Below are 15,903 nucleotides of genomic sequence, written 5' to 3'. Positions count from 1 at the left end.
ATTTAGCATTCAGTTAAAATAGCTTAACACTCTTTTTCAAACTTGTGAAAGACCCAAGTTCCCACTGAAGAAAAGGTCTGAAAATAAAAAAGCAAGTGTTTGGGGTTATTGGAAGGGAAGATAAAACCCAAAAGCACACAAAATCTCTTTACTGTTTAATACACAAAAGATAGTTTTCCTGATTCCCAACAAGCATCTTTAAAGTAGCCAACAAGCCCTCTCTTCTGGCCTGAAACGCAACATGGGAAATTTCAGGCCAAAATAATATCTGGGAAATTAGACATTAAGTCAAAAATGATGAAACTTGCAACTGAAACCTTTTCTGCTTTCTTACCTCTGCACTCCCTGCTGAGCAACTGCATCATTGTCTTTGCTGACCACACTCAGCAGCTCAGTCGGCTTGGGATTGGGTTGCCGACTTTGCCTCTGTTTCTTCAGCACTCATACCACCTTCCTCCCCTAAGGGACAATTTTCTCTGGAGAGATAGTGGCCCAAATCTTCAAAGACCTGCACAGCTAAGTATACACACATTTTTGCTCACTCCTAAATACATTCATTCATGTGCATATAGGTGAGAAGGTGCATAAACCTCCAATTTGTGCACACACACCAGGGACTTGTGCATTTTTTTTTTAACTGGGGCCAATCTGTGGAAGAAGAGGGCTCCACTAACCTGCCATTTCCCCAACTAAAAGACTACTGTTGAGTTTACATTCAGCTTGTTCTTGTTCTAAAAATTTGACCTGCAATCTTACCATCATGATTAGAATTTCCCAAAGTCCATGGCTCATCTGAATCAAAGTGAGTATCTCCTCCTATTCCTGGTCCAGGAAAGTAAGCATGGGCTAGGAATCCACCTTCTCCGTCAAATGGAGAACTGTCTCCATGGAAACCAGAAGCAAAAAATATCATAATATCTGCTTCCTTCCTGTCACTTTTAACTTCATGATAAGGAACCTCTTCAAAGGTTAGTGGCGTCACTCTCTGCCAAACATCAAATGCCTGACGAATGGCTCTCCTTGTATCAAGCTCTCCAACCTTGGGGGTGTGGTTGTGTACACTGTGTGAATGAGAAGAGAAGGATTGATTAAAGGCACACATCCTATTCAAGTCTTCCTATTACAACAGCTAGCAATTCTTGTACATAGGCAAAACTGAACAAGATCTCCATTTCTGCAGACACATAATTGTGCCTGCAACTATTTGCACCCATAACTTAGGTCAGTTTTAGCCCTCATCCAAAGCCCACTGAAGCTAACGGGAATCCTTCCCTGACTTCAGTGGATGTTGCATCAGGTCCTGAATGCCTGACTACATTCACAAATTAAGGACTTAGATGTCTACTTTGAAAGTGCAAATTATTGCAGGTAAATTTGTGTGTCTGCTATTATCCTGCAAAAATGTAGGCAAGTGTATAAGAAACTGGCCCTTAAATACTTTCTAAGCAGCATACCTATCACTAAATTACGGTGAGTTGACTGATCGCCTTTACTCACGGAAGTAGTTCAAATGAAACCTATGAGACTACTTGAATGAGTAAAACTTCACCAGTGTGACCCAGCTGCAATTTTGTGCAACTCCATATGTGACATTTTATGCAAAATATGTTATGAACTAATTTGTTTATTTACAAATAACTTGTATATAGCCCCAAACTTCATTTTTAAAAATGGTCTGGATTTAGGGCTGGCAAAAGGTGCCAGCTTGTGACCCCTGGAAAATGTAGTCCTCAGTTTGTGTGCAGGGCAACAACAGTGCAAGCTTCCCAGATACTGTACTGCCAGGCCTGCTTCTCAGAGGCACAGGGGCAGTTACGTCTCCAGGGCTTCCCTGCTGAGTCTGCCAACTAGCACCAAGTGCAGTGGTGAACAACTCCCCTGGAAGAGCCTGGATTCAAAATGGTGACCTACACATGAAAGGCTCTGTAGCTCAGTGTCTTGAGGCATCTACCCCTCAAATAAATGCTAATTTAAGATGGGGGGTCATATATATGTATAATATACAAAAAAACTCTTAAGATACTATCAAGGCTGTCAACTAAAGCTTTGATTAGTCTGAAAATGCCAGTATTATGGACAACTGTATAACCTGTTCAGCCCCTTGGCATGTGGATTAAGTCACAGTCTTTACTGACACGATCATATACTATGTTTTCTTCCCCCATGGGACAGCAGCACGGTCTGAACCCAAGACTTTCAGATCTATAGAACAGGCCTCAGCCACTCCAGCTATAGGAATAACCAGAAGCAGAAGCACACTGTTATCCTTTATACGAGAAAGTCCCTAAAGGGGGCATAATATACAGTTTCCCAATGGATTATGCAATTGTTTGTGAGCCAACACTGGAATGTTGGTTTCAGGATCCCTGGGTTCTATTCTTGACTCTGGGAGCAGGCTGTGCTCTAGTGGTTAGAGCAATGGATCCAGACAGTACAGCTTATCACATGATTTTTCACTCTCATTCTGTAAGGCAGTGGGGCAAATCTAATTTTAGAGACTCATATTCTGGTCCCAACATAACTTGAGCTGTGCAGCTTTTGAGTTGGCTTATCTATGAAATAAATGCATACTAATTGACTCCCCTAAGGTAGGGTTATGAAGTCTGAAGTGGACAGGAGACCATGGCTGATGGTTTATCTGAGGCCCCCAAGGCTGACCTGAGCCCTTGCGAGGGCTGCGGGAACCCACAAAGGTACCAGGGTTCGGCCACTGGCCCTGGGGCACAATGCAATGGGCGGTGCTGCCTGTAGAGTGGGGCCTTGGCCCACTGGTGTGGACTCCTGCTGGATACTGGAGTCCAAAGAAGAGGGATCATGTCTGGGAGACCAGGATGGTGCCAATCGTTCATCCTGATTGCAACGGTGCTGATCCCGGTGCTGCAATGGGAATCTGTCTGAGGGTGATAAGTCCCCGGGCCAGGCTCCCGGAGACTGAACACGTTTGGTGGATCTGCAATGGTGACCCGGCGATTGACGCCTTGCTTTATAGGTGCCGACTCCATGGGTGCTCCGGGGCTGGAGCACCCACGGGAAAAAATTGGTGGGTGCTTAGCACCCACCGGCAGCACCCCGCCCCCCCACCCCAGCTCACCTCTGCCTCTGTTCTGCCTCTGCCTCCTCCCCTGGGCGCACCGCATGCCCGCATTTTTCCCCTGGCTCCCAGAGCTTGCACCGCAAAACAGCTGATTCGCACGGCAAGTGCTGGGAGGGAGAGGGGAGGAAGGGGAAACCCACGCTCTCAGGGAAGAGGCGGGGCCAGGGCGGGGATTTGGGGAAGGGGTCCAATAGGGGCAGGGAGCGGGCGGAGTTGAGGTGGGGACTTTGGGGAAGGGGTTGGAATGGGGGTGGGGCGGGGCAGGGAAAGGGTGGAGTCGGGGCAGGGCCAGGGGCAGGGGGGGGGTCGCAAGCACCCACCCGCGCTGGGGAGAGTTGGTGCCTATGCCTCGCTTCTTAAGTGATGCCAGTCCATCAAGCGGGAGCAGGAGCGAGTTGGCCGTCGAGATGGGGAGCGTCGACCCGATCATGGCAACCTGTACCGGTGCTCCAGCGACCAGTAACAAGGCTCTTGGGACCATTGGCTTGTGTCCCTGGAGTGGTGCCACACACTTGAGGAGTGGCTAGGTTGGTCCCGGTATCGGGGCTACAGGGATGGGCGCACCTCCATGGGCCTCCACCAAATCACTGGCGATCTGTGTCTCAAGCCTGGCGAGCGGTGCCCCGAGTCCGGAGACCAATAAAGGCTCCTTCGGGCCGGCCTCCCTATGTCTAAGGCCTGGCAGTTCTGTGCGGGCGAGCGCTGGCAGGATACTCAGGAGGAGAGCGGTGCCACACAGATGGGGACCACTGGAAAGGTCCCGTGGCAGGTTTGCCCTTAGACTGGGGCACCGCCACGGCTGGTGTGGGCAGCACCGGTAACACTCAGATATCCCCTGTCACCTGCAGGGCCTCGGATGTCGATGGCATGTCCACATGCCAGAGGCCCACGTCGCTCTCCGGGGTGGCAGATGCATCTCGGGATGGGCTAACCCACTCAACCTGAGCTGAAGCCCGACTCCCACACGGAATTGAGGAGCTGCCCTTCATGGGTCCTTGCTCCCCTCTGGCCCTCTCCTTCCCAGCCTTTCTTTGCTTCCTGGCCGGTGCTGGGGAGGGGGAATCAGCGTCGGTCTGAAGACAGCACCGGCCGAGTGCTCCGTACCGATGCCATGGTACTAGGAGCAGAGTCTGACCTGGATGGCTCCAGTGCTGGTGCTAGCACCAACTCCATAAGGAGCACCCGGAGATGTATGTCTCGCTCCTTCTTTGTCCAAGGTTTGAACCCCTTGCAGATCTGACACTTATCACTGATATGGGTCTTGCCCAGGCAGCTCAGACAGCTACTATGAGGATCGCTGATGGGCATCGTTTTTTTGCAGCAATCACAGGATTTGAAGCCTGGGGATTGGGGCATGCCCCATCTCTAGACTGAGTCTTGTCCGGGACTAACTACACTAAGGGAAACTACTAACAACTTTTAAGTATTTACAGAGTAAAGTTCATCTCAACAGATTCAGAACGAGAAGGCTTGCCAAAGCAAGAGATGTTCCAGCACCATCACTGGCGGTAAGAAGGAACCGAGGGTGGTGGGAGTCAGTGGCGCCCCCTGTACCGCACTATATGGGCACCACTCCAGAGAGTGCCAGAGCCGTTCTCCTACGGATACCGCTTTGGGAAAAACTTCTGGCACCAGTGCATGTGGCGAGCACACACATCTACAATGGAATGGACATGAGCAAGCGCTTGAAGAAGAACCATTCTTGCCAAAGTCTCTAATGACCTCTTCCTGGCCGAAGCTAAGAACCAATGCTCCATCCTCATTCTACTTGACCTGTCAGCTGCCTTTCATGCAGTTGCCCATGCTTTTCTTCTGAAAATCTTGTCCTACCTTGGCTTCTATGACTCCGCCCTCTGCTGTTCTCCTCTTCCCTCTCTAATCACTCCTTCAGTGCATCCTTCGGGGGATCCCCCTCATCCTCTCTCTAGCTTTCTGTGAAGGCTCCACATGACTCTTTCCTTGTCCTCTTCTCTTCTCCTTCTACACCTTATCTCTGGGTAATCTCATCAGTAAATACAAATTCAACAAGCATGTCTATGCTCAGGGATTAAAAATCTACATCTTTATTGCAGATCTCCTCCTTCAGTCCAAAAATTAAAATCTCAGCCTGTCTCTCCAACATCTCCTCGTGGATATCTAGCCATCAGCTCAAACTCAACATGACTAGCTCTTAATCTTCACTCCAAGTCCTGGACATCACAACTGGACACTGTATTCCAGGAATGGTCTAACTAATGCTGTATACAATAGCAATATGCCCTCCCTACTACTACTTGACACTCCCCTGCTTACATCCAAGAATCTCATTAGCTCTCTTAGCTACAGCATTTCACTGGGACCTCATGTTCAGTTGGTTTCTACCATGATTCCTAAGTCCTTTTCCAAGTCACTGCTTTCCAGGATATAGTCCTCCATCCTGTAAGTGTGACTTATATTCTTTGTGCCTAGATAGAGGACCTTGCATCTGACTGTATTAAAATACTCTGTCTGATCTGTCTTTATCATTATTTACCATTCCACCAATTTTTCTGCCATCTGCAAACTTTACCAGCAACAAGTTTCATGCCAAGAACAGATGCCTGCAGGACTTGACTAGAAGCATCCCTTTGGATGGTAATTCACCATTAAACAATTACAAGATATTTTTCTATAGTTCCATTATCATGAAGTTACACAATATAGATAATTTTATAAATGTTTTCACTAAGTTTCTGTAGGCCATAAAAAGTAAAAGTTAGACTGAAACTCCTTTCAGCTAAAACCAATTATTTCAATACTTAATTTAGTTTTAATACAAATGTCATAAAATGTTTGCAGAAAATTCCTGGCAGCGTTCATTATGACTCTGGACTTGGAACATACTCAGAATATTAGATACATAAAAATAATATAAAAATAAGAAATGTGTTTATTATTTTAAAGTGGCAAAACATTTTTGAGTGCTTCACAGAACAAAAAGAAAAGACATCCATTTGTAATATTCAGTACCACCTCTGAAAAACTGTCACTAAAACGCATTCAGGGTTTAAATGACATAATCAAAAAGCAGGTAGGGAACAAATAATTGACTTTTGATTGTCATTTAAGTCAAGGGCCAGATTTACAAAGGCACCTAAAGATGCTGATAGGCACTTATTGAGATGTCCAAAATAATTTAAGCAGATTTGGCGCCTAACTAATGGGACCTAAATACCTTTGAAAATCTGGCCCTAAATGCCTTAAATAATTTTGAAAATGGGATTTAGACTACTAAGTCACTTAGGCACTTTTGAAAAAAATTACCTTCCATGTTTTTCTAAAATTCAGCGGGCCGTACGTATTAAAAGACATTTTCACTTTTCACAGCTCAATATAAAATCTACGTCAAACTATTCTTCACCCTTTAAAAAAATTAGAATATACCTGTATGTTATATGCTTCTGCCTCCATTTTTGTCCAGTTAACGCATATCGCTTATTTCTTCGGCTATGGCTTGTATGGGGATGATCAGGAACCCCACATCGAGGCTTCTTCATCCATCTAAAAAAAAAAGCCCAAAATAAACCACTGGTGAAAAGGTGTTAAATCTGGGAAACAAGTTAGATGTGATTTTTACTGTTCGTTAAAATTGGTTTGACTCTCGGTTAGTCTGAACCAGGATTTACAAGAACAAGGAGAATGACCTTGTCCTGCAAAATATGAGGAGTGTACTGAGCAGAACGTTTTAAGATAAATCAAGGCCATTTGCACCATTCCCAAAAGACAAAAAGGCCTGGTTAAAAACTCTTGTCCACGCTAAGTAAAACGGTGTATTGTGGGAAAGTGGAAAAGTGTATTGTGGGAAAGTGGAAAAGAAGTAAGAGTTAGTTCTGGGAAGTCAGACGGCAAATGGATTTTGAGAAGAGACAGGAAAAGATTCCTAGAAGCAGGAGACAGAAGGAGGGAAATAGGATGTGAGTGAGAGGGTGAGGCTGAAAGTTACTGAGGTAAGTCCAGCAATGGGAGCAGTCAAGAATGTTCAGGGTGAAAAGCCTACACTGAAAGTTATTCCCATTGGACCTCGTTCAGTAGAAGCTGAGGACTGACAGTTCAGTATTTTAGTCACACACTCACTCACTCACTCTTTCTTTCCCCCTCCCCAGTCACAGAAAGGCATACCTATATCCTTGAGGGTATGTCTGCACTGCATCTGTGACCTCTACAGCCTTTCTTAGTGGGACTTTCACTAGCATGCTAAAAATAGCAGTGTAGACATCGCTTTGAGGCTGCGGCTTGAGTTGGAGCTCAGCGTCTCAAGCATCTGCAACATCTATATGGCTATTTTTAGCACAGTAGCATGAGCCCTATACGTGAGTCTGTCCACACGGCCTGGAAGGCTTGTTCCCAGACGCAGCACAGACATCCCCTCAGATAGTTGTTTAGGAGAGCTGAGGGTGTCCACCAGTTCTTGCAATGTCCATGGACTGATTCATAGATTCAAAGACCCAAAGAAGGGACCACTGTGATCATCTAGTCTGACCTCCTGAATAACACAGGCTATAGAACTTCCACAAAATAATTCCTAGAGCAGAGCTTTTAGAAGAACATCCAATCTGGATTTAAAAATGGTCCGTGACAGAGAATCCACATGATCCTTAGTAAATTGCTTAACTATGCTCATTGTTAAAAATATATGCCTTATTTCCAGTCTGAATTTGTCTAGCTACCACTTCCAGGTATGGGATAGTGTTATACCTGTGCTAGATTGAAGGGCAGATTATTAAATATTTGTTTCCCATGTAGGTATGTATAGACTGCAATCAAGTCACTCCTTAACCTTCTCTTTGTTAAGCTAAATAGATTGAGTCTATCACTATAAAGGCATGTTTTCTAATTCTTTAATCATTCTTGTGGTTCTTCTCTGACCCCTCTCCAACTTTTCAACATCCTTCGTGAATTGTGGATCCCAGAACTGGACACAGTATTCCAGCAGAAGTCGCACCAGTGCCAAATACAGACTTAAAATAACCTCTCTGCTCACCCTTGAGATTCCCGTTTATGCATCCAAAGATTGCATTAGCCCGTTTTGCACAGCATAGAACTGGGAGCTCATGTTCAGCTGATTATCCACCACAACACCCAAATATTTTTCAGAGTCCCCCATCCTGTAAGTATGGCCTACATTTTTTTATTCCACCATGTATACATTAATATTTAGCTGTATTAAGATACATACTGTTTGCTTGCTCCCACTTTACTAAGTGATCCAGATTGTTCTGTATTAATGATCTGTCCTCTTCATTATTTACCACTCCCCCACTTTTTGTGATGTCTGCAAACTTTATCTATGATGATTTTATGCTTTCTTCCAGGTCATTGTTAAAATGTTAAATATGAAGGGACAAGATTAGATCCCTGAAGGATCCCATTGGAAACACATCTGTTTGTGGAGCCGGCACCACAAACCCCTCCTGCACCCCATACCCCAACCCCCTGCCCTGAGCCCCGTCACACCCCACACCCCTCCTGCACCCCAACCCCCTGCCCTGAACCTCCTCCCATACCCCGCACCCCTCCTGTGCCCCAATCCCCTGCCCTGAGCCCTCTCGTACACCCCGCACCCCTCCTGCACCCCAACCCCTTGCCCTGAGCCCCTTCCTGCACACCGCACCCCCTCCCACACCACGCATTCCCTCCCACACCCCAACCCCCTGCCCCATCCCTACATTCTTGGCCCTGCATGCAATTTCCCCATCCAGATGTGATGAGGCTCATTAAAAAATAATAATGCGTTAATTAAATTTGTGACTAAACTCCTTGAGGGAGAATTGTATGTCTCCTGTTCTGTTTTACCCGCCTTCTGCCATATATTTCATGTTATAACAGTCTCAGATGGTGGCCCAGCACGTTTGTTTTAAGAACACTTTCACAGCAGATGTGACAAAATGCAAAGAAGGTACCAATGTGAGATTTCTAAAGATAACTACAGCACTCGACCCAAGGTTTAAGAATCTGAAGTGCTGTCCAAAATGTGAGAGGGACAAGGTGTGGAGCATGCTTTCAGAAGTCTTAAAAGAGCAACATTCAGATGTGGAAACTACAGAACCCAAACCACCAAAAAAAGAAAATGAACCTTCTGCTGGTGGCATCTGACTCAGATGATGAAAATGAACATGCGTCAGTCTTCTCTGCTTTGGATCGTTATCGAGCAGAATCCGTCATAGGCATGGACGCATGTCCTCTGGAATGGTAACTGAAGCATGAAGGAACATATGAATCTTTAGCGCATCTGGCATGTAAATATCTTGCGACGCCAGCTACAACAGTGCTATGCGAACGCCTGTTCTCGCTTTCAAGTGACACTGTAAGAAGAAGCGGGCAGCATTATCTCTTGCAAATTGTAACCAAACTTGTATGTCTGAGCAATTCCCTGAAGTAGGACTGAGTGAACTTGTAGGCTCTAAAGTTTTACATTGTTTCATTTTTTACATTTGTAAGTTCAACTTTCATGATAAAGAGATTGCACTACTGTACTTGTATTAGATGAACTGAAAAATACTATTTCTTTTTTTTTTTACAGTACAAATATTTGTAATCAAAAATAAATATAAAGTGAGCACTGTATCCTCACCAGACTGACTGGAAAAGTAAGAGAGGTATTTAATGAAATGGAGTTATATGATGCTTTGAATTACGTAAAATGTAAAGCATCAGAGGGGTAGCCGTGTTAGTCTGGATCTGTAAATAGCAACAAAGAGTCCTGTGGCACCTTATAGACTAACAGATGTCTTAGTCTATAAGGTGCCACAGGACTCTTTGTTGCTTTGTAAAGTTTAAAGAAACTGTATTGCAAAGATTTTAGTTACTCCTGGGTCTTATAGGCTGATATTTAGAAATGTTAAACTATCTGATGTTACCTATGTTGAGATTGCTCACATACTACTTGGGTATATGAAAAAGGGGATTAAGGGGGCAAAGTCTTATGATAGTTTTGATTAAATGATTGATGTATTTGCTATGGAACAGCTAGTTGAAATAGCTCCTGATCATATCATAGCAGCAGTGTGTGATAAAAACTCGATACCATTGAAAGCTGCAGAAATTGCTGATACTTTCGTAGAGATAGAAACCGTGAAAGGCATAAGCCTCAAGGAAAAAACAATTCCTATTCCTCACAGTTTAAGAGAGAGGATGGGTTCAAGAATAAGACTAGCCCCAACTTTGCTAGGAAATCTTATACAAACCCAGAATTTAAAACCTCTCATCCTCGAGAAAAACCAGTTAAATGCCACCTGTGTGGAACTGTTGGCCATATAAAGCCATTGTCAAAACTGTAGGGACAAAAACACCCTAAAACCAGCGATGCCCCAACCCGCAATCAATTTGAATGCAGTTACTTTGAGTACAGAGACTAACCAGATAAATGCTAACACTGCCACCTTGAGTCCAAATGTGAACACAGCAGGTGTTAATGCTACCACTGTAACAAGGAGTCTGGTGGCACATTAAAGACTAACACATTTATTTGGGCATAAGCTTTCGTGGGTAAAAACCTCCCTTCTTCGGATGCATAGAGTGAAAGTTACAGATGCAGGCATTATATACTGACACATGGAGAGCAGGGAGTTACTTCGCAAGTGGAGAACCAGTGTTGACAGGGCCAATTCAATCAGGGTGGATGTAGTCCACTCCCAATAATAGATGAGGAGGTGTCAATTCCAGGAGAGGAAAAGCTGCTTCTGTAATGAGCCAGCCAATCCCAGTCCCTATTCAAGCCCAGATTAATGGTGTTATATTTGCAAATGAATTTTAGTTCTGCTATTTCTCTTTGAAGTCTGTTTCTGAAGTTTTTTTGTTCAATGATAGTGACTTTTAAATCTGTAATAGAATGACCAGGGAGATTGAAGTGTTCACTTACTGGTTTATATATGTTACCATTCCTGATGTCCGATTTGTGTCCATTTATTCTTTTGCGGAGGGACTGTCCGGTTTGGCCAATGTACATGGCAGAGGGGCATTGCTGGCACATGATGGCATATATAACATTAGTGGATGTGCAGGTGAATGAGCCCTTGATGGTATAGCTGATGTGATTGGGTCCTCTGATGGTGTCGCCAGAGTAGATATGGGGACAGAGTAGGCAACGAGGTTTGCTACAGGGATTGGTTCCTGGGTTGGTGTTTCTGTGGTGTGGTGTGTAGTTGCTGGAGAGTATTTGCTTCAGGTTGGGGGGTTGTCTGTAAGCGAGGACTGGCCTGCCTCCCAAGGTCTGTGAGAGTGAGGGATCATTTTCCAGGATAGGTTGTAGATCGTGGATAATGCACTGGAGAGGTTTTAGCTGGGGGCTGTATGTGATGGCCAGTGGTGTTCTGTTATTGTCCTTGCTGGGCCTGTCCTGTAGTAGGTGATTTCTGGGTACCCGTCTTGCTCTGTCAATCTGTTTCCTCATTTCCCCAGGTGGGTATTGTAGTTTTACGAATGCTTGATAAAGATCTTGTAGGTGTTTGTCTCTGTCTGAGGGGCTGGAGCAAATTCAGTTGTATCTTAGGGCTTGGCTGTAGACAATGGATCATGTGATGTGTCTTGGATGGAAGCTGTAGGCATTAGGTACGTATAGTGGTCAGTAGGTTTCCGGTATAGGGTGGTGTTTATGTGACCATCACTTATTTGCACCGTAGTGTCCAGGAAGTGGATCTCTTGTGTGGACTGGTCCAGGCTAAGGTTGATGGTGGGGTGGAAATTGTTTAGTAATCCCGGATGGGAGGGATGAATATACATTCACTAATTATATTAGGGCTGAGACATGGAGGGGTAATGAGGAATTCATAAGGAGTGCCAGGGTCAATAGGATTGTGTGTACTAGATGGAGAGATTCCACGTTGGACATTACCTTAGTTAAAAAGGAATTAGTCCGGGAGGAGGATTATTTGCCAGATCAAATCATGAGCCAGGTGGCACTTTCTAAGTACTGTAGAACCTCAAAGATATGAGCACCAGAGTTATGGACTGACCGGTCAACCAGACTCCATGTGGAACCAGAAGTAACCAATCACACAGCAGCAGAGATATTCTTCCCCCCCCGCCAAACAAAAAAGAGCAAATACTGTACTGTGCCTGTATTGCATCTTAAAGGTAGGCACGTCTAGGCTGCCTGTCCCCTCCCACACCCGCAGGGCAGCCACTTACAGCTAGGAGGTGAAGATGCTGGAGCTGCCAGTCTAAGCCAGAGCATCTCTGGGGTCTGCACCACTTTCACCCTTTCACACACACACCGGCTGGGATGGAGACAAACCTGCAAACTCACTCTGGCCTGGAAAAGAAGCTGCCTGCAAGGAAGCTGCCAGTGCTGAGGAGAGAGCTGCTGCTGGGGCCTGGCCTGGAGGGTCAGCTGCTGGAGCCCGAACTGTGCTTTGTTCAGAGTTACGAACATTTCAGAGTTATAGATAACCTCAACTCCCAAGGATGGGCAAAGGTGCCCTTAGCAAATATCCACTTAGACTGGAAAGATTTTAGGGGTAACATGATAGTGGAAGTAAGGGAACTTCTCCCCGCAGATGTTTTGATCGGAAATGACATTGTAGTTGTGACTAGTAAAGTCAATGTCATAACCAGGCCACAAAGAAAATATGGCGCTGATATGGATAACCTAACTAATAATAGTCACGGAATTTGTGACCAGAAAGAGGATATCTTTCAGCTGGTGCTGGTTGTGATTGTGTCTGATGTGGCTCTGAATTTAGGTGAAACTCATAAGATGTTTATTAGGGCCCAACAAGATGATGCTTCATTCAAAAGGGCCAAAATTGATGCTCAGAACCAAGCCCCAGCAGGGGAAGGAACAGGCAGATTTTTCATGCAAGATGGTTTGCTATACAGAGAACCTGCTACAGGGAAAAACAGCTTCATTGTATGAAATGCAAACAGCTTGTGGTACCTGAGGGATATAGAAGTGATTTATTAAAGTTGGCTCATGATGGTCCCTTTGCAGGACATCTGGGCATAGAAAAAACTTGTGACAGGCTGAAGCAAAATTTCTATTGGCCTGACCTGTTTGAAACAGTGAGGGGGTATTGCAGAAGTATTGCCCATTGTGATTTGCGTCAGAAGTGCAAGAGTTTTAAGGGTCCTAAAAAGGTGCCCCTACAGCCATTACCCTTATTGGGGAGGTATTTGCCAGTGTCTATGGATATTGTGGGACCATTCCCTGAACCTTCCAGGAATGGGAAGAAATATATTCTGGTGTTGATGGATTTTGCCACCAGATACCTGGAGGCTGTAGCTTTGTCTAACGTTGAGGCAGAGACGGTGGCCACAGGTTTGTTTACTATTTTTAGCAGAGTGGGTTTTCCCAAGGAAATTTTGTCAGACCGTGGTGCCAATTTTATGTTGATTATCTTTAAGCAGCTATGGGAGCTGTGTAGAGTAAAACACCCAAAAGCTGCCTCTTACCATCCAGAGACCAATGGTTTGGTAGAAAGGTTTAATGGAACGTTGAAGGCTATGCTAAATGTGTATGTGGACAGGTGCCAGAATGACTGGGACATCTTACTGCCATATTTGTTGTGTGCATACAGAAGTGTACCCCAAGAATCTACAGGGTTTGTTCCCTTTGAGCTCCTTTATGGGAGGCAGATCACGGGATACCTAGATCTCATTTTTGATTCTTGGGAGGGCAATACTGAGGTGACAGAACACTTAGTGGTAGACTTTGTCACAGTTTAAAGAAAGCTTGCAAGGCATGATAGATCTGGTTCAGCAGAATCTTAAGAGAAGTCAGGAAGCTCAGAAGGCTTGGTATGACAGGCATACTGAGGAAAGAGCGTTTGAAATTGGAGATATGGTGCTTATGCAAAATATTTGGAATGGACCCTATGAGGTAGTGGAGAGAATTAATGAAGTTACATACAATGTGAAGAGGCATGGCAGGAGGGATATGCAAACGGTGCATATTAATAAGTTGAAGGCTTACCAGGAGAGGGAGGTAGCTGGAAACATGATTTGCTGTGCTGAGGAAGAGACGTGGTCTATGCCTTTGGTCAATATGGTTACAGAAAGCAGAGAGGAACTGCAGCTGGAAATGGGAGAGAATTTAACTCCAGCCCAAAAGAATGAGATGTTAGCTTTACTGAAGCACCACAGGCAGACATTCTCAAACCAGTCAGGACTGACTGACATACTAATGCACTCCATTCAAACTGCAGGTCTCCCCACCCAGCTTCCAGAAGGGCATACAGAGCCAAGGGAGAAATGCAAAAGCAGATTCAGGAGGTGGAAAGCATGTTATCCATGGGAATAGTTACTAGATCTAAAAATTCATGGGCATCCCCTATCGTTATGGTACCCAAAAAGCAAAAAAAACATGAGGTTTTGCATGGATTATAGGAAGCTAAATGCTATCACACAACCTGACCCTTACCCTATGCCCAAGATAGAGGTTTTGCTAGATACACTGTGGAGAGCAAAGTTCATAAGCGCGCTGGATTTAACTTGAAGGTACTGGCAAATTCCCTTAGATACCGAGACACCTGCTTTCATAGTGGAATCTGGCCTGTATGAATTCAAGGTCTTACCATTTGGATTGCAAAATTTGGGACCCACATTCATGAGGCTTATAAATGAAGTCCTACAGTACAGCAATTTAACAATGCTTAAAATTGTTGATTGGCTCTAGTTTTCAAGATATGCTATTGGGTCAGTATATACGATCCTTGACTTGGGAATGGCGGAGGATAAGGGAGTTATAAAGGGAAGGGATCTCAATTTAAACCAGAAATGACTAAAATACATCTTTGACTGGCTCTATGAATAAATCTATGACTGGGTTTGGACAGTACTTGCTTTTTACGCAAAACAATGAATGATGCAATCTGAAGCTGGTATTGCGTCATACATTATATGAATTGCATTATGTTATTCCTAGAAGTCATGGATGATGCAATTATAACGAAGCTTACATCACTCTGCTGAACAAATTTCCCTATATCAGCTCTAGAAATCATACAGTGTCGTGCTCTCTTAGTCAGTGTTTGATTTTGCAAAGGGACACATTTCTGTTTAGCCAAAGTGAGCAGAGATTCCTCATACTTGTGTGAACAGTGCAGATAACTTCTGCTATGTTTGTGGTGAAGTGACTTTTGCATCACAAAAGCACAGTATTACCACTATGGTTAAGAAAGCCTATCACCTTTATTTTGGCTGCAAAATTGGAGATCAGGACAAGAGGTGGGCCCCACACATATGCTGCAACACTTGTGCAACAAATCTTCGCCAGTGGTTGAACAGGGAAATGAAATCTATGTCTTTTTCAGTGCCAATGATTTGGAGAGAGCCAACAGATCATACCAGCAACTGTTACTTCTGCATGGTGCCTCCAGTTGGGAAAGGTGTGTCAAAGAAGAAAAAGTGGACTGTGCATTAGCCAAACATTCCATCAGCTATACGCCCAGCACCCCACAGAGCAGGACTGCCAGTTCCTGATGCACCAGAATAATTCTCACTTGAGTCAGACGAGGAAGAGGATGAAACTTCTGGTCCTGAACCATCAATGTCACAGGTCCCACATTTTCTCCCACCCTCCTCCTCTGAACCACACCTCATAACACAAGGTGAACTGAATGACCTTGTCAGGGATTTGGAACTACCCAAGAGTAAGGCAGAGCTGTTGGGCTCCAGACTACAGCAGTGGAATCTCCTGGCAGGTGATGTTAAGGTTTCCATGTTCCGTGACCGTCAAAAGGATCTTGTCCCATTCTTCTTCATGGAAGGTGATCTTGTAGCCTGCAACAACATTGATGGTGTGATGGCAGTCCTCAACATCGTTCACAATCCAGATGAGTGGAGACTGTTCATTG

The 15,903-nt window shown here is 44.7% G+C and overlaps 1 protein-coding gene across 2 annotated transcripts in view; it reads right to left on the bottom strand.

Annotated features, from left to right (window-relative positions):
- MMP24 (matrix metallopeptidase 24) overlaps positions 1-15,903 on the bottom strand; it is a 154,998-nt gene that overhangs the window by 104,923 nt on the left and 34,172 nt on the right. The window contains exons 2-4 of one of the 2 annotated variants that reach the window (XM_054045540.1): positions 9,186-9,305; positions 6,497-6,613; positions 757-1,061 (exon numbers count right to left, since the gene is read on the bottom strand). In XM_054045540.1, the coding sequence (XP_053901515.1) occupies positions 757-1,061; positions 6,497-6,609 (418 nt within the window). In that variant the 5' untranslated portion in view covers positions 6,610-6,613; positions 9,186-9,305. The remainder of the gene's footprint in view (positions 1-756; positions 1,062-6,496; positions 6,614-9,185; positions 9,306-15,903) is intronic. The other variant, XM_054045539.1, reaches the window with a different exon arrangement.

Source organism: Malaclemys terrapin, chromosome 12, assembly GCF_027887155.1.
Source record: "Malaclemys terrapin pileata isolate rMalTer1 chromosome 12, rMalTer1.hap1, whole genome shotgun sequence".
NCBI classification, from domain to species: domain Eukaryota; kingdom Metazoa; phylum Chordata; order Testudines; family Emydidae; genus Malaclemys; species Malaclemys terrapin.
Note: the sequence above shows the minus strand (reverse complement) of the source record. Positions and strands in the feature narration are given on the sequence as shown.